The 23,420-nt window shown below is 43.8% G+C and overlaps 1 protein-coding gene across 3 annotated transcripts in view; it reads right to left on the bottom strand.

The window, feature by feature from the left end:
* mtcl2 (microtubule crosslinking factor 2) overlaps nucleotides 1-23,179 on the bottom strand; it is a 102,748-nt gene extending 79,569 nt beyond the window's left edge. For all 3 annotated transcript variants that reach the window (XM_084365455.1, XM_084365456.1, XM_084365457.1), the window contains exons 1-4: nucleotides 21,694-23,179; nucleotides 16,901-17,002; nucleotides 16,591-16,713; nucleotides 3,041-3,190 (exon numbers count right to left, since the gene is read on the bottom strand). In XM_084365455.1, coding sequence (XP_084221581.1) covers nucleotides 3,041-3,190; nucleotides 16,591-16,713; nucleotides 16,901-17,002; nucleotides 21,694-22,659 — 1,341 coding nt within the window. In that variant the 5' untranslated portion in view covers nucleotides 22,660-23,179. The remainder of the gene's footprint in view (nucleotides 1-3,040; nucleotides 3,191-16,590; nucleotides 16,714-16,900; nucleotides 17,003-21,693) is intronic.
* Nucleotides 23,180-23,420: the final 241 nt, after the last annotated feature.

Below are 23,420 nucleotides of genomic sequence, written 5' to 3'. Positions count from 1 at the left end.
ACCCTGTTCATCTTGCCCTCCTCTATTTCTCATAAACCCACAGAGACCTTCTCATCACCCTGTAACTCCGACCCATTCCCTCCACCCTCCATCAGACCCGACCTTGCCTCCTCCAAAGGTCAAACAGCTGGAATGGATCGATGGTTTTGGAGAGGGAAGGAAAGACTGCAGCAGAGGAGGAGGGAGAAACAAGAGGAAGAGGAGGAGGAGGGACAAACATGGAGAGATATGTGTGAGAGAGGGACAGGAGGAGGAGGGAGAGGGGGCGATAAGAGGGGGAGGACAGCAGGAGGAGGAGGAGGAGACGGGCAGAGAAGAGATTTTGAAAGAGAGGAGCGAGACGGGATTAAGAAATCCCTGCATCGGCATTCCTCTGGGTTTCTATGGGAGCAGCAGGAGAGGGGGGAGGGAGGGAGAAAGAATGGGAGGAAGGTGAGCGAGGGAGGAGTGGAGGAGTTGGTCTGTGAGGGAGGGATGGGAGAAAAGGAGAATAGGACGGAGAAAATGAATAAGAGAGGGAACATCTCCCTTCTCTGTGTTCCACTTAATTGCGGGGATTGTTTTCTTTACCCACTTTACTAAACAGTAGAGGTGTGTGTGTGTGTGTGTGTGTGTGTGTGTGTGTGTGTGTGTGTGTGTTGGTCAAACAATGCGCTAAATATAGGCTACAGATACTCTAGAAGACAATGTGTTAAGATAAGAGTATAAGGCCTATTAGCATGATTAGCATGTAAGAGTTACATAATAGTAGGTTTGTAAGGTTTAGTACACATTAAAATACTCTAGCATTACTAGCATTCACTTCAACTGAAGTGACAGTGATAACATAAAGGCTACATAGCAACATATAAACATATGCTGTTTAATTTCAACAGCTGAAGAGTTAGCGATACGCTAGGCTAGAAAAAGCTAACAGTATGGTTTTGTACAGAATAAGCTCTGTAGAGAAAGGGTTGCATTTCTACTGTAGATAAAACATAGCTGCTTTTGTTTGTGGGGCTTTTAATTGAGAATATTGGCGTTTCTCTGTCTGTTTTTGTGCATAAAGCATTAACACAGTTAGGTTTGCAGAAACTAATCCCTCTCCAGCTCACAGTCAAGTATCGACGGCCTGCAGCAGCACAATAAAGGTCTAGCCGGTATACTGCATAGCTCTGCTTTGTAAAGAATATCGATATCAGTTCAGACTGGAGGCTGCAGCCGCCACCAGAACGCAATCAATAATTCACAAACCTCCTTCACACCTGTGAATCACCACAGCCTTCATTGTCTGTGTTCTTCAGCCTCTCTGGTTAAACGCCTTTTACTCCAGTTTGTTTAACCTTCCTACACACGTTTCTTCATCGCTTCTTAGCCCGATGTGTCGCTCTAAAAAGGTCAGCTTCTTGTTTTTCTTACCCCTCCATAACTTTTTCGGTTTCTGGGCCGCACTGGACTCAGAGGAGTGAGACATTCCTGTGTGGATGAGCACACACACAAACATAGCTCCCTGAATCATATCAGCTATGTGGAGAATTCCCTTTACTGACGGGTTAGCATAACTCAACATCACAGACCCAAACACAGCTTATGAAACCATCTTAGTCATGCAGAAAACAAGAAGAGAGCCCCTCAGCGTGGCAGTCATCTGGTCAGTCAACGGGCTGGGTCTTAATACGACTGTGTGGACCAGCCAAGTAAAATATACGTGTGGGAAACACTGGCAAATGGGGACTCCAGTGCTTCGATGTTGAGCAACATCGAAGCATTGAGCACTAGTAATCCAAATGCAAAACATGATACAATCAAGTACCAGATGACAGGTTGACGGTTTCAAACACTTTCAACATTAAGAGGTTAATGCATCAATTATCTAACACTCCTGAAAAGAGGAATCTGTGATATGAGCATGAGATAAAACACTACAATACAACGATGAGTGAAGGAGGAAGTGAAGTATCTACATTTTTTCCATCACCACCCAAAGCTCACGACCATGGCTGGAATGACAAATGAATTGTTAATTCAGTTCGGTAGCAGACCCACATCACAGCGGATGCATCGTCGGATTTTATAATCATTAGAGGACTAGACAGGCAACAAAAGCTTCCTTTAACCTCTCCACTCATCCATTTAGCCTTGGCAAACAAACTGCCATAGTGTCAACACGGGGAAACATCGAGCGTCCCTCCCAGCCATCTTCCCATCCATCCGAAAACAGCAGACTGGCATTTGCACCGAGAGAACACACAGTCCAGCCAGACCGGAGCAGACAGACCCAGATCCTCTGCCAGCGACCCAGCCATCCATCCAACCCTGACCCACATCAGGGGCCTGGTCCAGGGCCAAGGCCACGACCAGCAGCCCATCAGACAGTGAGGAGAGGAGACAATGAGCAGAAGCCAGAGAGAGAAAGACGGGGCCTCATTTTATGCTTTTCACTCAGATTAGACTGGAGAGGTCAATCTTGTTTAACTCTCAGCGAGTCCAACATCAATTTATTTGTGCTTATTTTCCTTTCGTAGAAGTCCACCTCCAGCTCCACTTTGTTTGTTTGCACTTCAGCTGGCCCTGACATCAAATTGTATGATTCCTTTCAATGCAGCACTTTATTGGCTACACTCGGTGTAACAAAAAGGTCCCTGGAGTGGCAGCAGAGTGGCAGAAGTGCAGTCAACACTACACTAGATGAGAACAGAGATGGGCTCTCCTGAGGCTCCCAGACAAACTGAGCACAGTAAACATTGTTTTGTTCAAAGGGCCAAAGAGTCGACAGGCTAAATAAGGATCTGCCCGAACCTCAATGTTTAGCTAAAAGTTCCCGTTTGGTCCAAACGCAAACACACACTATAATCTGAATTTAGACCATAGTAATCTTGTTCAACAGAAAAGGGTTTACAGCACAGAAGTAAACTGGATGACTATTACTGCCAAGACAGCAGCAACGACTGTGCTCGCAAACAGCATTTGTCAAATGCAGTAAGCCAAATACCACTGTTGGACCCGGTATGGGCTCTCCTGGCCTGCTTCATCCAGCACAGCTATGATACTGTGATCCTACCTTGTCAATCTCCTGCTGCAGCACCTGTTTGGCGACCTCCAGGTCCTGCAGCCGGACCCTCAGCTCCTCGTTCTCCTGATCCAGACGACTCCTCTTCTTCTCCACGCTGTCCAGCTGGCTGTGGAGGCGGATGGACACGTCCTTCGCCACCTGAGAGAATGAAGAGGAAGAAGAGTTTAGCTCAGTGCGTTTTATAATCAATACCGCACCAGGGATAGCACTATGATGCTTTGTAGTAATGGTACGGGGCTAGCTGGTTAGCATGCTTACTTTAGTCACTATTATCCAAAAGTAACGACGGATGGCTCTTACAGGTCAGACCGAGCAACGTTTCTGTGTCATTCTGAAGTTACCAGACTAAAGTGAATGCCGTCAAATTGATTTCAAAGCTGCAGCAGCACAAACATGCAGCAAGAGCCTGAGAGAGATAAAATGCACATCTTGTTCCACCTTCAAAGATCACTGTAATATCTTCATTTTCTCAATCATCATCGCTTGTGCACAAAGTCAATTTAATTAACTAGGAAACACTGTGAAAGAGCCAATTTTAAGGCATGGAGGAGATTGATCTTCTCACATCAGATCTGCCTATAAAAACGTTACTCTCTTTGCAGTGCCACCGAGGAAAACAAGGGAAAAAACACACATCGGATTTCCATTGTTCATTTGTACAAAATGCCCGGATGAGTAATGAAAACCCAACACAACACTTTATACACAGCATGTGAGCAAATATGAATTAAACAGGTTCCAGCGCAGTTCAACCAAAATGTTAACCTGGGAGCAGAGAGATGTGGTGGAGAACAAACGACTTAAAGAAGCACTTAAGGATTTAAATGTCTTGTCTTACACATTAAAATACCACCAGTGCAACCTTAAACCCAAGTACACAAAAATGTAATACACCGAGTACAGTTCCTTTTCCAAGTAATGTGTGTTCATGACATATATTTGTCGCTGAAATCTACAAAAAGTAGAGTTTTTCTACAATAACCTTGAAACTGTAATCATAGGATATTGCTCTGCAGATTACTTTTTATGTTAATAATCTCCGCTCGGGTAAAAGACAGAACCTCGGCTCTATTTCAATGAATGTCCGAGGTTCAGATATGTTATAGAGTTTTCCCAGTGCAAACAGGACAAATCTGATGCTGGTAATTTAAGCTGAGTCCACAAAATGTGTCGTCTCTACCAGCAGGAACCTTTGCTTTCTAATCTAACGAAGCCAAAAAAAGATAATTAATATCAATCCGGCAGGAAGTGATCTCTCGTACATAATGTGATCTTATGATAGTCTGGTGCCTCCCCCCGAGGGGTGTAACTCATTAAGAGTTTCTGATGTCAGAGTGAAAGAAAGACAAAGTCAAGTCCCTGATGTCTGATATGAAAACAGCACAACAGGACACAGAAAGCAACAGTCAGCTCCCATCTGATAACTGCAGTACGGGTTAGTGGGATTCAATTATGTTATAATATTACATTTTACACAGGCACTTATTACTGATTCTGTTTGCTTTAGTTATTATTGATTTGATTCTTTTGTTCACTGGCAATGAAACTGAATTAAATTAATGTCCACATACAGTAGCCTCCAGTGTTAAACATATCTACTGGTATTATACTGGTACATGAAGTCAAACCTGCTCTATACACTGCTCAGGGGAAACAAAGCACAGCCAATATTCAGCCACAGTGCTCATTCCTGTAACTTCTGCTCTGACATTTTGATGGGCTTTTGATGCCTAAAGACTTTTAGAAGCTGGGCAGCAATAAAAACCACATAAAACTTCATATCCAGAGACGTGATGACGGCCATTTGTGACTCATGCTGCAATATACAAGCTTCTGTGGGTTTCTGGCGATGCGGGTTTTTTTTATGCCGACTTACAAGCAGTATAATTCGATTTTTTTCATAACCACTAACAATTTTGTTATTAGTGTGCAACACAAATACAGTTAGACATCATATGATTTCAATTAAGGCTGAGAGACTCACACAAGAATTTGCAGTTGGTTTAGTGAGTAATTGTGTCAGACAGCTGACTACAGTGTGCAACTGTAGCTCTGCAGCCAACAATCATCACTGTTTTTCTTTCCATTTTTCATGAATCTCTTGAACTAGATGTTGGAAAGTACTTGTAGTAATGTAAGTATTTACTGTATAGTCAGTGCACAGAGAGACTATAAACATGGGGAGAGACTGGTAACTGATCAGAATTACCTAAGGTCCAAGATGTCTTCAAATGTCTTATTTTGTCCAACCAACAGGCCAACGCTTCACAATGTTCAGTTTACAATGATTTAAAAAAGAACTAAATCAACAAAAAAGAAAGAAGCCAGAACTTTTTCTACAGATTGAACAGATAAGACAGAACACAAAGCTACTGGTAAGCAGATTTTTGTTACCTTACAGAGCCAGGCTCGCTTTTTTCCCCTTGCTTTATGCTAAGCTAAGCTAACTGGGTGCTAATAACAGCTTCATATGTATGGACTTACATGACAGTGGTATCAATCTTCCTCTAATCTAACTCTCCACAAGAAAGCAAGTGCACTCTGCACTCCCAGTCATTTTTTTCAAAGTAAAATGTTACTTGCTGTTTTGTAATAATCTGTGATTTGACTCTGAATGTGTCACGTGACTTATGGTAGCAAACATTATGTGAAAGGCAAAACACTGTTATTTGTGAGAGTAGAATTTCAGGGCACCACATTACAGTCCAACACTAAAAACCCTCAAGAATACACAACTTGACAGATGTTCACCAACTGTATCACACACCATTAGTGCCTTATGGGTCTTAAATATGATGTAGATGAAAATGATGAATAAAGTGCAGATAAAAGAGGTCAATTGCTTTAATAAATGTCCATTTTAACTTCAAATTGATTGCTTTAGCTCCACTGAAACCAAATATGAGGGCTTTTATCTAAAAGGCTGTTTTAAGATTTGATGAAATGAACTCTAATTTCCATCGGGAGATGAGTAAATGGATATTTCCAGTTTTAGAGAAAAATGTATGTGTTGAGTCAATCAACACTCAAAAGCTCATCAATGTACTTAGACCCCATTAACCTCAATACTGATTAAATCTGGTGGGAGACGGTCTTTAGTATCTGATGATTGTGGCTTTTATTGTTACATATGTTAACAACTTTTTACAATTCAATGTATTTTGTATTTTCATTCAATCACACCTTAAAAAAGATCCAAGAAAAAGTGGTGACAAGACAGAATCAACATTATACTGTTGTAGTGGGGTCAGATCATTCAAAGTACAGCAAAACCTGGTAAATATAAGACTTCCAGCACCCAAATGACTCTGTTGTACAGTAACCAAGATAGAAAAATGGCAACCTCAAGTCCTCCATTTAATTGTTCATCTCACACATACAACAAACAAACCTTGAGGACATGAAAATCAAGTTTACGTCTGGATTGGTTAAGTTACTTTAATATACACAGTATATTTTGTCCGTGAGTGTGGAGGGGAGTCTGAATTGTGACTGCAGCTCTGGTGTGATTACTGTCTGAGAGAGGATTTATCTAATTGTGCATCAGCATAATTAATACTTGTACAATTTGTAATTATGTGTGAGTGGATATCTGCATGTGTATCCGTTTTCACTGCTGTGTGTGTGTGTTTGTATCCACATGATTCACACTTGCACAACTGTGTCTCTCTAATCATCTGCAAAGTCTCTCTGAACACAATTTACAATTGTGTATTTATGTATCTGAATGTGTTTGTATGTCCGCATGTGTGTGTATGTTTGTGTGTGTTTGTGTGTGTGTGTGTTTGTACCAGTGCCAGTGTGCAGCTGAGTCTCACAATGCCCCTCTGTACTGCCCACTCTCACTCTAACCAATGGCTCCCTGAGCTCCACCACGCTCCAATTCATGTTTTAGTGTGTGTGTGTGTGTGTGTGTGTATGTGTGTGTGTGTGTGTGTGTGTGTGTGCGTGTGTGTGTAGACTGTGTGTTTCTCTCTGTCAATCGGATTCTCTCTTGTTTCAGTGGTTCCTAATAGTTCTCTTTGTACCCTCCAAAGTTTTGTTACAGTGCCCCTCTCTTTATCTGTTCCTCCGTCCATCTCATTCATGTACCACACCTCTTATAATCCCTCACCTGATAATAATCCTCAATTACTTATGATCCTGTCAATAAAAGCCTCTCCATTAGCTGCTCAAAACATGCTCCTTCCCAATGCTAACACTAGAGTAATACACACGTTTACAGTTCAGTAATTTTGGCTGCAGCTTTCTCAAAAAGTGTGACAGTATTTTCTGTAATCTATTTATGAAAATGATCTTAATCAGCATATTTCGTTAATCAACAAGCCTGTGAATGTTGTTTTTATTGAACTGAGCGGCTCAAAGTGTGACAACACAAAGACGCCGAACACAATAAATTGTCCTTATAGTTAATTACAGCCGTTCCTTTTTGCGACGGCGCAGCCCGCTGCTGTGCAGCTCTGAGGGGATTTGATGCATCGATTTCATCCACACAACATCAAAGCAGGATGTTGTCGCAGTCCCTCAATGACTGATTTGCAGGCAATCTCTGGGAAATGTGCAGAAACACTAGAGCAGCGAGCTCTGAGGAGTAAATATAGAGATGAAATATGAAGCTACTTGATCTCACGGATTACCACTTTAGCTATAAGGACACCTTTTGAATATCAATTTGCTCCCTCTGTTTGTCTCTCGAGCAGATCACTCCACCATCAGTGTTTGTGTATAAAACAAAAAGGAAATCTTCATGTGTGTTGGCTTACGGCTCCAAGAGGATTGAATCGGCAGAAAGGGTGACTGATTAATACAGTGTGCTTAATTTTGATCGGTGCCTCAATATTCAATGAGGAAAAACAGCTTGTATTAATGGGATGAACCATGAACCACTGTGGGTTCATGGGTCTTCATCTCTCTTCTCCTCGTCCTCCTCCCCTCCTCATAATGTCCTCCTCTTCACACTCCTTTGTCGGCCTTTGACTGCTCATAAATGCTCCATTGTTCTTCTATGTTAAAGGGAAACGTGAAAGAATTTGACGCCATTGAAGCCGCGGTTTTACCCGGCAACAGAGCTATAGGATGTAATTAGCATTCAGTCATGGTGCTGTAGAGCTGGGTGAGAGAGAGCATTTGTTAATGTGTGTGTCTGTGTGTGTGTGTGTGTGTGTGTGTGTGTGTGTGTGTGTGTGTGTGTGTGTGTGTGTGTGTGCGTGCGTGCGTGCGTGCGTGCGTGCCAGAGAGCGTATGGAATCAAGAGAGTGGGGGAAAAAATTAAACCTCCAGAAGCAGAGAGAGCGAGGGGTTTCCTGACTGTTCCTTTACTCACTCACACACACACACACACACACACACACACACACTGGCCGCAGGGCAAACAGTCATATCATTCAACAAGTGGCAGTTAGTCATCAAAAGGATCTCTTTCGTGTCCACTGTGTGTTTGTGTGTTTGATTGCGTTCAACAACCAGATTCTTGTTCCTCCCGTTATGCAGCCTGTCTGCACTTTGACTGCACACACACACACACGCACACACAGACACACACAGACACACACACAGACACACACACACACACACACACAAACACACACACTTTACCAGCTGTATGTAAAACCTCTGATAAATAAGAGGGAAGTCGTTGGAGGGATGACCGTTATGGAAACACAACAGCTTTGTGAGTGTGTGTGTGTGTGTGTGTGTGTGTGTTTGTCATGGGTTTTCAACTCAAAAAAGAGAGGATGTTTGGTCTGCTCCCCACTTCCTCTTTCAGGATTAACTTTAGATGAAGGTTTGAGTTATTGTTAATGTAAACATTGGGGTTAGACGACCAACAACCAGCAACTAAGATGATCGAAGATTGCCTCATAAAAAATCAGAGAAAACCACATTTAAAACCCTGAAACATACAGTCTACCTCACCCTTCACCTCCAATCCTGAAGAATCCTGATCATTTCTTTCATCTACTGAAGGGATGTGAGTCAAAGCTATGATGTAATATGATGCAATGTTACACGTTCCTCTTATGATGTATATCAAAATGTTGTTCTTTAGTTGATAAACACAAAACTGACCTGTCGTGTTACAAATGTATACTTATCTACGGCACATTCTGACATTTTGAGAGATTGACTCTTTAGCTGCTAAACGCTCCACTGTTCACCAGCTAGTCGCTAATGTTGTCCGCCAGTTAAAATGTCAGTCTTATATTTGTGCCTGAGCTTCTTCCAGTCTGTGAGATGTAGACGTAGCGCTGTGATGTAGTTTAGCTTAGCTTCGCAGCTTAGCACAAACTCTGGAGGCAGAGGGAAAACACTAGCCAAGCTCATTCTTGACGTTTGATAGCTAGTATGCTAGCTCACAAGAAACATGTACTGATGACCAATGTGATTTTTCTAGCAGTTTCTCTCAGGTTCCTGCTTGTGCTAAGCTAGGCTAGGCTAAACACGTCCTCAACCCCTGTCGCTACCAAACAAGCAGAGGTGAAACTGAATGATTTCTTCATCCAACATTTGCCTAGCTAACAAGCATGTTTCCTGACGAGTTTTATGTAACATAAGGTACACTTTAATGATTCCCGTTATGAAACGTTTCCTCTAGATCCAACCTGTTCTGTTGGAGGTTGGTGGGCGGTTACAGTAACAGTACAGGCCCGGGGACAGCTGCAGTCTTGCCTCGGAGCAACGACAGAAGAGCTCCTACTGAAACATTCATGTCTCCTGGTGTGGGAGGAAACATGAAAAAAGCTTCAATCAGCCTTGATGGGGTTTGAAATCAGAACCTTCTTGCCACGAGGCGACGGTTACCAACGCAGAGCCACTCTGCTTAAATTTAATTTAATTCACCGCTTTGGTTTTGCCCGCTTTCAAAAACAAGCTCAGCAGACGAGTCCTTTGTTGCTTTCAAATGTAATTTGTGGCTGAATGCATCGAGTGAGCTCGCCGTGGTATTGTTCTTTGAAATGACCACAAATGTCCTGATGGATGCTCTTTCACTTTGCTTTTTTTGTCCGTCTCAGAGTATTTTAGCTTCCTAAAGTGGTTTAGCCATTCAGTTGTCAAGTAAAATAAGTATATAACCCTTTATACTGATGCAAAATCTGACACAAACACTCCTTAAATTTGCAGTTGTCTTGACCTCAGCACTCTGCAGAGGCTTAGCATGTTGTTTATCAAATCACAGACTGCGGCTTCGCGTCGGGGACCGATGACTCCACTGAAACTTAAAAGCGTTTGAGGTCTTACAGTCAACCTTGGAGGTGACGATATTGTTTTTTTAATGAGCTATGAATTATGCTCACAAAGTGCGGCTCCCTGTAGAATTATATCGACTGCCTGTTCGGCTGAACCACTCAGTTTATCACAGAGTAGTGCACAATCAGCTTGTAGCTGCAGACAGATAAGCAGCAGTGTTGTGTCTTTCACAATCACAGCGATGGCTGTTAAAAACGGACTGCCGCTCTCCGACTCCATCTGGTTGCGTTATAAATCAGACGTGTTTCATTGCACTTTCTGTTGCAACACATTCAACTCAATCACTGACAAATTAATAAATTACAAAGTCATATTTCACAAGATAAATAACCTCTAACTTCTGTGTAGTGGTGAAAAAGGTATTAATATCTTTTACTTAAAGGGTAACTCCACCAATTTTACACATTAAAGTGTGTTTAAGGTCTTATGGAGTACGACTGTATGTGTGAAAAAAGGAGTATGAAGAGGAGGCTGCATGTAACCTGAAAAATTGCCTCCAGTGATGTGGCCAGTAAACGCACATAAATGTAGTTTGCCCAGTTTTTCCGGATCGAACAGGGTTACCCAACACTTGTTATGGACAGTTCAGCCAAGGTGGTGGGTGTCTATAATCAGGAATTAATGGACTTTGCGGAGGCAACCACTGCGTGTCAGATGGTTCAGGCCTCCGCGTTATCCATTAATTCCTGATAATGGACTCCGCATCGGGCATTATCCCTTATGTAAAATAATGAATGACAACTTGGAAGAGAAACACTTTTAGTTCTCTACCTGTTTTCTCTCTCAGTGTGCACCTACTCTATGGATTTCCAGCAAAAGCCTCATATTGCATCAGTCCGTCGCTGCTGTTTTTGTTTGAGCGCTGTCATCATTTCATATCAAGATCCCAGACAAGATATTTACATCTCACAATGTCTCAAACATTCAGCAACATCCACGGTATGAGACAGTAAGTTTCCATATCACTGATGTAGCTGCAAGTTATTATTTGTGCTTTCAATATTCAGAGACTGTCACTTATTTACATATTTTATTCCAAGCTGCTCAGGAATTACAGGATTTTGCAGGAAGCTGTGAGTATGCGTGACGTAGCCCCGGTGTTGATGTTTAGTGTTGTTGCTGTTGACCTTTTTGACATGCGTCCAACATTGTGGCCTCTCAGCACCCGTTTAGAGGTTGTTACATCACAAGTAATCTGCTTCGTGTCTATATATAAAACCATTATGTGTGAAAGTGAGCGAGAGAGCCACTGGCGTGACAGCTGTTCCAGTACAGGCTGTGTCTGTATCTATCTATCTATAGAGAGAGAGAGGGAGAGAGAGAGAGAGAGAGAGAGAGAGAGAGAGAAAGGGAGGAATGTGATGAATTCCCACAATCCTTGGTGTGTCATTTGGCAGTTTGAAAAGTGTGATCTCACCCCAAATATGACCATCCATCATCCCGTCCATGCATCTGTTCATGCATACATACAGCCGTCCATCCAATACTTGATATCACAGTAGTAGTGGCAGCTCAACTGATGATGTACTGCACCGATCATTACCTTCATCATTGATTTATCTCTTAATAATCTATTCAATCAAGTGTGGACAGTTCAAAACAAAAAGATGTTCAATATTCAGTCATATAAAACAGAAAAAAGCTGCAAATGTCTTTGATTGTCAAACATTTTTCTGGAACACTTCACTCAAAGTACGACTAAGCTGAGCCCATCTCTCTCTCTCTCACTCTCTCACTCTCTCTCTCTCACACACACACACACACACACACCATAACATATGGAGATGAGGCTGGGAGCTGGCCCGGCTCAGATAAATGTACCGGATCCGGCCGCTTCCCAGTTCTAATCTAATGACCGTGTGTGTGTCTGCTCTGGTGCTCCTATCATAGTGAGGACATGTATGAGTTAAAGACCTTGAGAGTGAAGACTTACTTGAAAAATGAGGACATTTTGTCCGATCCTCACTTCCTCAAAGTGCCTTTGCCTCTCTGAACGTAAAGACTCGAGGTTAATGTGGACTGTGAGGGTTAGGGGTTCGAGGCTATGGATGTATTATCTCAATTAGGGTATATGTGTCTGAATGGGAGTGAGAAATGGTAACCCTTAAGAGCGTGATTAAGCCCATTATATAGAGCACATGCAGAACACTCTGCAGTAGCAGAAGATGACATTTGACTAGTATAGAGCTGGTATGATAATAGGAAGTTTTATTCTGAAAAAAACTGAATGAATGACAAGAAAATATGAGAAGGACAGGAAGACGATGTAAATAGAAATGATTGAGCCTGCTCTTAAAAACAATGGCTGACGTCACATGATTACATTTACAGTGTATGTAATGTTTACGTTACCAATAACACTTATAAATATTACACACAGCACCATGAAGCTGGCCCGGCTGACAGTCACTGCTCTACTGGTCTAATGGTCTGTCCTTATTTGGGCACCCAGCAACTATCCTGGACCGCTCATCACACTATCTGCTCATTTAACATCTAGTCAAACAAAAACAAGCATATTTTCCCACATTCTGGAGAAAGCCTTTAAAGGATCTGTTTACTCAAATCACCGACAAACACGTTCCTTTTTGTGAGACCTGGTTGGGATATAGGTGTCCGATATTGTTATTGTCAGCACTTCAAGGCAAAAGCAGAACTGATTGTCTTTGGAAAAATGGTGACAACTGCTGCGCTGTAGTCATGAGAATCCTAACAACTATTTCCTCTGTGTGTGTGTTTGTGTCCAGATGTCTGCAGCCTGTGGGAATGAGAGCAGTGTGTGAGTAGGACAGGAAATGATGTCAGATATTCTCATGGAGATTCTGATGGCTGCTGACCCCCTGCAAGAAAACTAACACACACACACACACACACACACGTACAGTCACATTCAAGCGGACTCACACAAGATATTTGAAACAACACAAATAAGAGCATGTGATGTACATGAGGAGATGTTGTCACAATATAATAATGTGACAAACACATACTTTTTCAATTTCCTCATTCCCCTCAGGTCTTTCTATCTGTTCTCCATCTGTCTTCATCTCTAGCACCAGCCCCCATATTCTCCCTAGAGGAGCTCTGAAGGCCACATGAACAGAAACAGTCGAACTTTGAGGGAAAACAGGGTGTGAGAGAGTTCATGTGTGCTTTCTGGTTTAAGTCTGAGTGCGTGTGTGTGTGTGTTTGCATGCCTGAATTTGCATGTGAGTGAGTCATCAAAAACAGGGCCTTAAAGCATCAACTGTAGTTAAGCCAATTTCGCTTGTTAAGCAGCTCAGTGCAGAGCAGCTCAACAAGTCAAGTTGGACCGTGAAGTGAAACACTCACTGGGCAGCACTTCAGGCTACCTTCTAACAGTGAGGAGAAGTCTCTGAAACGTAATTGGCTGTAATTGTCCAAAAAACGTTTAGGATGCAACATTTGTTTAACACAACGGAGGGCACTCACTGTTTTTCGCTTACTTCGAGGGACTCTCAGTAATCAGCATAATCACCAACTCATTTACATCTTAATCCCAAATTTTTTCTCCCCTCAGATAAGATAATCATCTTAACACCTCTTGGATTCCTCTTGAAAAGCTGAAGGGTGGATTCCCATCTCTGAGTTGGACGATGCCAGCTTAAAGGTGCAATATGTAATCATTTTAGTTGAAAGCATTTTTAAAAAATGTTTGAAAACTATTAACAGAATATGAAGAAATAACACGTTTGACGTTATGTCAAAGATGTCTATGTATTGCGTTGAAGATATCTACTGAAGTTAGCATGCTAACCAGCTAGCACTGGGCCTGAAAACCCTTTTATCCCAGCCAGTCCAAAGCTCCTGTGCTAGCTGTTTTAACAGCGAAAGTCCTCGGTTATCCAGCTAGCTGCACGGCTAACTGAGCTAACACATAGCTACAATCACGGACGTAACAGAATACAGTTAGCAGCAGTTAGCAGTTTCTCAAATACCAGGAGTCCACAGCTTTTACAGCTGCTACATTATTTGTACCAATAACATCCAGACTCCTTTGTAGCCACTGTCACATTTTGTTTTTACTGTTGCTGAAGTTATTTTCCAGCAGAGCTGAATCACTGTTGACTCACAGAGGCAGGAGTGAGCGTCTGTTTTTATAAAGGCTAATGATAAAGCTACCAGAATAAACAGAGGAGTGACTGTGAGAGGTTGGCAAAAGAGAGGCTTAGCATGGGCTTAATGCATGCATACACACGCACAGACACACACACACACACAGTATGGTGTAACTCGACCTGCCGCCCGAGTCTTTGGCCCTGGCGGCATGAGAGGACACAATCGGCCATGTGTTGAGAGAGCGGTCAGGTTTGTCTCGCCGCACTGTGTATTATTTCAGCATCCTGTGTTTATGAGCCCTCTTCTCTAATGCAGCCAACAGATGCAGACTTGACTTCATTTCTGACCTCACTCTTGCTCTCCTTATCCCAATGCTACCATCGGCTATTAAAAGATTTAAATTCAAGTCAGAGCTTCATTCAAACCAACTAATCCTCCTTGAATACCTTGTTTTCCCCTCCTCTGTTTTTTGTTTCTCTCTCTCCCTCTCTGATTTTTGTTAGTTTATCTCATTTCTCGCTCCTGTCTCTTTTTTTTTCTGTTTTCCTCCGCGCCTCATCCCCCCATTACGATTGGCTTATTTGAATTTTCAAACAGTGACCGATCCCCCTTTTTTCCCCCTTTCAGACTCAACACACACACACACACACACACACACACAGTCAGAGACACAGGATGTACCCTGGTCCCTTTTCCCTCCTTCCCTCCTTCCCTCTTCCAAAAACAACCAGATGGTGAGACAGGAGCTGAGAGACAGACAGCAACAGCCGGCGGAAAGCCCTTTGAGAGTGACATCACAGTCTCACTCTCACACACTCTCTCTCAGGGCATAAAGGCCTCATTGTGTCGCTCTATCACACGGAAAATGTTGGAGGAACGCTGTGAATTTGACGTCGTGCATCCATAGTCCAGGGTCATCAGGCAGAAAACACGCACAGAGGCTCTACACTCTGTGTTTGTCTACAACTGGCCTTTATCAGGGATTCCTGAAGTGACTGGGATGACTGGTGTGTGTGCGTACTGTGAAGGACGCTTGTAAAACAAGAGTGTGTGAGAGTGTGGTACGTATGTACATTTACTGTATCTGTGTTTGTATGCGTGAAATTGGAATGACTGGTTTGTGCATGTGTGTTAATCTTATGTTTGAATGGGGCGTTCAGCGTGACGATCAGTCTGTACAGTATATGTTTCAAATGGGGAAATTCCTTAAACAAGCTGGAGGAAGCCTGACCTCACCACAGTCGAGTGATTCAACAGTGTGAATAAACTGGGTCATGAGACCTGTCTTTAAAATATAAACACCATCTAAAACAAAACACAGCATGTAACAACCGCCACAGGTTCTCAAACCTTTAGCAACAGTGATCCGCTTTTGTTCTCTGTGGTTTTTGGTCTTGTTCTTGTCGAGTCACCACATAAACATTAAACTGATTATTTTCCGCTAGCTAGCTAGGTAACTAGGACTGTTACAAAGCAGTGAACTCACAGTTGAAAATGCTATAAATTGTGCTTTGTTTGCTAAGGTAAGGTAGCTGAGAAAGATTGTTCTTGGCTGCTGTTTGGTGGGTCGAGCAGCATGCTAGCAGTAACAGCAACATGCTAATTAGCTTGATATGTTGTTAGCTGGTTGTTATTAGCTAGCATGCTGTAGGTTGACGATGACAGACCTACAGTAACTGGATACATAATATACGAAAGTGAATTAGCAGAGTTTGGTCTTCTCGGTGCCGTGGACCCAAACTGAGTCATCTCAACTAGCATTTAGCACCACAACAAATTAGGGGCTATATTGGAGACAGATGTTCCTCCATCTCTCCCAGTTTTTTAAATGAGCTGTGGAGAATTTGTTTAAGTTGTTCAATGCTGCTGGTCTGTGGATTTCTTTGTGAAGGACTCAGGTCAGATTTTCCACGACAGTCCAAAGGCTGTGACTTCCTGGATGCCTCGTCTCAGTGCCTCTCAGAAGCTAACATTTAGAAATGGAGTCTTCCAACATAAACTAACGACTCCACAGAGCCGCTTTAAGATATGTGACTTTCTTTATCTGCTTCTCGTATAAAACACTGTATCTATTGCATGAACACAGCACACACCACTAGCCAAATGCTAGTTAATGTGGTCATTTCAATGGTAGCCAAAAAACTTGCCTCCACACAGAGCTCTATTTAGCCCTTTCAATCATACGTAATCTCAAGCACATGAAGACTTACTTTGACGTCTTGCTCCAGCGTTCGTATCAGTTCTCCATCCACGTGCCCTGTTTGGGCCACACGGAGAGAGCGCCGCTCTGCCTTCCTCAGCCGGTACTGCAGGATGCGGCAGGTCTTATTGGCCTGAAGAAACAGAGGCAGTGTGAGTACATGTTGCTATGAGTCATCTCTGTAAGCCATCCGCTTCAAGTTAGTGTGCTTTGCTGCAACCATTAAGAAAATACATGCAGAGCACAAACCCATAAAACAGTGGGGAAAGGTATTTGTTGCTTTTTTTTACTGTAGCACAGATTAGGTGAGGGGGTTGTACCTGCTCCAGCTGTTGCCGTAGCTCCTGCAGCTGGTAGACGTCTTCCTCCATGTACATGTCCCTCATCTCCAGCATCTCAGACCTCAGCTCCTCCATCTCATCCTGGAGGCAGTGAAGAAGAGAGAGTCGTTTTAACATTATGAAACATTAAGAACGAGGTACAGGGGGTTTCTAATTTAGCACCTCTCAAAGTGCCGACGGCATTATGTGCACATAAGTGGGTCATAAAGGGAAGCCTTTAATGTTTAACAGCTTTCAGCATCTTTGTCATAAATGCAAGACAATCCTCATCATCATCATCAAATTATCTTCCATTAATGAAGCTACGATCATCATCCATCCCATCAATCAGTGCTAACTGTCACTGGCCACCACATCTTCATCTTTATCATCCTCATTAGCAGGATCCCCATTACAACAATTAGTGTCCTCTTAAAATGAGCTGCTGTGTAATATTTTCTCAAGTCAGGTGAAAGGGGTCATCAGAAATAGAGATCCACATGTTTCAGGTAGCAGAGTAGTGCACTGAGTAATGTAATATGATACTGTATTGATTCTCCTTTCTCTCCCTGGTAACACAAGGGGAGGTCAAAGGTCAGGGTCGGGTTATTGGATTACATCAGAGGAGACTCTTAACGGTCCCTGTAGGAAAACTGTCAACAAAGGAAAGAAAATTCCTACACTTTAAAATATGAAGTAAAAATATCTGAACAAAAGTTTTCAAAAAGTACACAACATTGTACAACCACCCCAAAATAGGGCCAGAGCATGTTCTTAATAGTAGTGTTGTGATCTACATCTCTCGTAGACTTACAAGGGATGAATTATTTATTTCAGCCTGACAGCATGAGTTGCATCAGCCCTCTGAATCGTACTTAAGGTGCAGCTCTTGTGTGCGTGGGTGCACTGAGATGAACCACACCCCACCCGAAGAAGTCTGGGTCACTGTGAGCAAAGCCGGGTGTTACACAACGGTGTGTGTGTTGGCAAAACATCTGTGGGTGCGTGTGCATGATGTGCAAGCAGCTGTAGTAGTAGTGCTGCTGTCATAATTTACTACAGGAGAGAATGTGGGTCAGCCTCTGCAGAGCTACGAGTGTAGCAACAATGAGCTCCTGGGACGAGTGCAAGTCTGTGTGTGTGAGAAGACGGCAAAGAAAGACAATGTGTGAGAGTATATATCATACACATGTTAACAAGGTAACGCCAAACACGTTACCTTTTATTTTCATACTGCATGTAGCATGGTGTGTGTGTGTGTGTGTTTGTTTGTCATGGTGTGTGTGTGTTCTTGTGAAGTATGGTTTGTTGAGCTGAAATAGACTGCAGCAAGAAGCAATCTGCCCCACACTGACCGCTGAGCTGCACATCTGCAGGACAGAGGAGGATGAAAGGAAATCATAGAAATGAAAAGGAGACAAGGAAAGAGACAGAAGAAAAGGAACAGACCAATAACAGACATAAAACGGAGGAAAGAAAGAAAGAAGGAAAAGTTAATGCAGGTGGAGGAAAGTGGGAAAGGGTAAAATGGGAAAAACAGAGCATGAAACAAATGTAGACGGCGAGGGAGATAAAACACGACAGCACAGAGTGAGAATGTGAGGACGCGAAACGAGGGAATCACAAGTTAATGTGGCGAGAGACTGAGAGAGAGAGAGCTGGTCCACTGACCTGCTTTCCACAGCTAACTAAAGAAGAAGACGGTTTCTGTTATGCGAGCTACCAGCCAGTCAGGAGATTGAAACAGCCAATCAGATGTTAGATTTTAGTGAGCGAGACAGGTCGATGTTAGAAATAAGAGCTCGGGCACATCTGCTGAAAATCGTCCTCTCACTACCTGCTGTAGGCCTGCCTGAGTGGTGGATCTTTACTGTATAAACTTTTGGACTTCACTGTATAAATAAATGTATGAATTAATTACAGTAGTTATAGCTCATTTGAAACAATACTAAAAAGAACTTGAATATTTCGACTCTAAGATTATGATGGCGTACCCTACTATTGATGTTCAGCCAAATAAATATGCTTATTTGTTTGTTTATTTGTATGTTTTTTTCTTTATGCCAAGAGCAAGACGAGAAGATTGATACCACTCACATATGTGTTCGATAAATATAAGGCTACAGGCAGCAGCCAGTTAGCTTAGCTTAGCACAAAGACTGGAAACAGGGGAGACAGCTACCAGGCTTTGTCTAAAGGTAACAAAATCAGCCTACCAACACCTCTAAAGCTCAATAACTAACATGTCTCAGCTCATTTTTTTACCTTCAGCCCGAACCCGATAGCTGTTTCCTCTCGTTTCCAGTCTTTGTGCTAAGCTACGCTAACCAGCTGCTGTGTGTAACTCTATATTTTTTCAAACACACACAAGTGTGGTATCAATCTTCTCGTCTCACTCTTGGCAAAAAAGCACAAACACACATTTCCCAAAAAGTCAAACGATTCCTTTTAAAGACAGTGAGTGTTATTGTATTGCCACATTAGCTACAACATACAGTTTGCTGTATCTAGTTTGAAATTGAGCAGTGGATCTGGGTGTGTTTCATGTCTGCTTAACCCGGCACTGCCACTGAGATTACTGAGCTAATGAGAAAGCATGACACAAGAAACATGAAAGCTGCTGTCATGTGTCTGTCTGTTACATGCTCTATAACTTCAAACCTCGCTTCTTCATCGTACCACAGACAGAAAACAGCCTCAATTTTAGCAAGATTCAAAGAAGGATATTTGGCAAGTGAACTGTTCACCTGTACTAGCTAAGATATTCTTTACAATGTAAAATACTGTGGGTAATATGAGCAGGCTGAAACAGTCATCTGTACACACTGCGCCTGCACAGATGCTCAAATATTAGCTCAAACTGAAGTCACAGGACAGACATTCCTGGAAATTAAGCCCAGAAAGCCCCATCATTGTGACTCTGTCAGGTTTAGCTGTAACGTAAGGCCGGCAATAAAAACCCTAATTATAGTTTACGGTAATTGCTGAGATTCCTGCTGAGGGAGAGCTGCTTCAACAAGGTGTGAGGGTGGTGGCATCACAGACCATCAGTCTATCTGCTGTTAAGCATGTGATTGTGTATGTTCTGGCTGGACTGAAGTAGGAAGATAAATAGGTATTAAACATCAACATTGCACTGATTGAAATATAAATGCATAATTAGAGAGAATCCAACAGCTGCTACTTGTCTTAATCTCCTAATTACCAAATGGGAAACATAGTAGCTGCACCAACAGAGAGTGAGGATGAAACTAGTCACAGGGTGACAAGCAAAGGCATAAAGTATGTGGTGAAAGAGAATAATGATGAACATTAGGGGCAGATGAAGAGAGAGAGAACCTAGTGTGGATTATAATCTGAATCTAGCAAAAATCAGACGTGTCAAGAGCGAGAGATTGAGGGGGAGTCTGACACTTCAGGATGTTGTTTTGATCTTCAGATAACAAACCAGGTGTTCCTCACAGCTGCCACAACAGAGACAACCAGGCTCTCATCACTGCCGGGCCTCCCATGAGACTTTGGGGTGGTCCGATAGATACATGCTGTCCTACATATTGAGGCAGCAGCTCTGGACTCACACAAACATGTAAACATACATACCTCGTCACTATGACGATCAAGATCATTTTATTTTCAGAATAATGGAGTTTCATTACGTCATATGTCTAAGGCAACATGGCTCGTGTTTACAAGAGCAGCAGGCGTGCTAAAAAAAGGAAGTAAATGTCAGCATCACCACAGTGACGATTAAAAACCCCTCAGCTGTGTGCAGCAATCTACACAGTAACGATCCACCAAGAATCAAAACACACTGCCTCACAAAGATGGGTGCCTCTCCACCTGTTTAGGCAAGTGCTGTTGATCAATCACCTCCGCGATCAATCTCTGACAATTATTGGCTTGTCGGGTTACTGCCAGTTAGTGCTTAGGGACATGCTAATGTGATCGATCTGCTCCTAATCAATCACTCTCATGGCAGGATGGATCCCATATATTACATTCCACTACATGCACACATGAGAGGAGAGAGATTCCTTCAGTGTCAGTATACAATCCCCCTGTGAGTCCAGGTGATGATGCAGTGATGGTGTGCTGTTTAAAGGTGCACTGTGTAGTTTTGGGGGAGTGATAACAAGACTGTGAAACAGCATCTGGACAACCACAGGGTAGTTAAACTCTCTGTAAAACCAATCCTAATCAAAAACCCTGCTAAATTAGCATTTCACTGCAGGCTTCAGAGACCGACAAGCCCCTCGAGCTGTGGAGTAAAATTACATCCTCGCCTCCATCATGTGAGCGAAAACACGACTGACAACACGGCCAACTGGCACATTGGAGAGCCACCATCTGTCCAAGAATACTACATCCACATTATATTGAACTCTTTTCAGTGTTTCACACTTCGGATGTCATCCTGAGGCTGTGGGCTCTGCATGTTTTGCTCGTGTGCTGCTGAGGGTGCAGACTGTCTATTCATAACATCATCATCCTTGTAGTGAGGAGCCTTGGAAGGCATCCAACAGCATCTCTACACACTGGGAGAGTGAGCTGGTAAACACATCCAGCAGACCTCTGACAGACAGATGACCTGTGTTTGGATCTTGGTCTAAAGCAAAATGACAATGAAAGATAATGAAACTCGTCATGAAATATATTTCTGAATGCTGTCTCTCATTAAAAACCTTTTCCACTGGATCTCTGGTGCAGGATCTGGTTTCCTACATGACACCTTGGGAAGCACTATGGTAATAAAACTCAAGAGACGTGAATCCACGCTGATAGCTGAGACTTACTTTGAGGTAATCATTCTCAGATCGGAGCTCTTCTATCTCCCGGACAAACTCCTCATGCATGCCGTCCATAAACTCCTCTGTGAGGTCTGAGAAAGCCAGGGATGTGCTGGCAGGCACCCTGCTGTCAAACGAGGTGACCGAGCGCTCCTCGCCGGGGGATATGCTCCCTTCCCCGGTGTCCGCGCCCACCGAGAGCTGGTCCTTGTAGCAGCCGGTCTTCGCGGCGGCTTGTTGGCTCGCTCTGTCCGCCAGGGCGCCATCCCTGAGCGGCTTGTCTCCGTCCGGTCCGCCGCCCCGGCTGCTCCTCGACTCGGCGTCGCTGCTCACAGCGTCCGTGGAGAGCTTGTTTTCCTCAGAGGCGCAGTCCGAGAGCTCGGAGCTGCTGTCGGTCGGGGAGAGCTTCCCGGTGGTGCAGCCGGAGTCCTTGGATAAATCGTCCGATCCGATGCTGGCGTCCGACACCTTCCTCCGCCCTCCGGTGCTCTTGGCCGCCTTGGCCGCCGAGGACTTGGACAGCCCGGAGAAGGAGGACTTGCCGGCCGGTTTGCCTCCACCGCTCTTCTCCGCCTTCCCATCCTTCCCAGAGAGACTCCCCACGGGGCTGCGCCTGGAAATGCGGCTCCCCAGGTGGATGGCTCCCGGCTTCACGCTCAGGGTCGGGGTCCCAATCCCTCCGCGGATCTTCGTGAGCGACCACCCGGGTACATCCTTCGGTCTGGCCGGGGATGGAGCCCGGTTTATCTTCTTCTTCTCGCCGGGAGGCTGAGCGGGGAGCTCCGCGGATTCGGCCCGGGGGTTCAGCTGCTGCTGCCCGGGCACCGCGTGCTGCGTCTGCCCGCTGTCCGAGCCCTCCGTCCCGCCTCCGCTTTCCATCTTCTGCCGGAGATGGAGTCTCCGTTCCTTAGGCGAGGCGAAGACGAGGTGAGTCGGGGAGTTGTGGACATCAACCTCCTTTGTTTTTGTCATTCATTCCGTTTAGGCCGAAACGAGAAAAACAGAAATGAAACCTCCCGTGTTGAGGAAACAGGGGGCAGAAGTTGGGAGTGAGAATAAACAACTGCAGAGCCACACAAAAGGAGGGGACCCTCACTCCTGCTGCCACAACGAGCTCCTGTAGTGCAACAAGACGAAGAAGCAGGAAGCGGAGTCCAACCAGGCAAAAATATAGTCCCGTTCTGACACAGTGTGTGAATGAATCCGCTTTGTCCGGGCTGATCCTCCCCTCCTCTCTTCAGGATATCTGCCTCGATCACATTAACCGGCCGGGTGTTTGCTCAAAGGAGCAGTGGGTGAGAAACAGAGAGGCAGTGTGGTGGATCTGGTGTTGCCTCCCTCTGTGCCTCTCTCTCCGCCCAGATAACGGGATGAAGCCCTGGAGGAGAGAGAGGAGGAGGAGGAGGAGGAGGAGGAGGATCTCATGTCTGCAGCTCTCTGTCGCCTCCACTGCAGGATGTAAGAAGGACACGAGGAGCAGGTAACAGAAAACAATCCATGATGTGAGAGATGCAGTCAGAGCAGGACTCACCATGGCTCATTATGCATTACATGAAAGCCAGATATATTATAAAATGAACAGGTCAGTGTTTGTTCTTGTACAGAAGGAAATTTAATACAATAAATTTCAACCAGGTACACAATAGAAAGGAGAAGAGAGAAAACACTGCTCATAACAAACCTGCAGAAACAATCAGAGGCTACACGTATAACACTATATGTGGAATTGGTAA

This window comes from Pagrus pagrus (genome assembly GCF_965226575.1).
Source record: "Pagrus pagrus genome assembly, chromosome: 11".
Classification (NCBI taxonomy): Eukaryota; Metazoa; Chordata; class Actinopteri; order Spariformes; family Sparidae; genus Pagrus; species Pagrus pagrus.
This window is presented reverse-complemented; position numbering and strand designations above follow the sequence as displayed.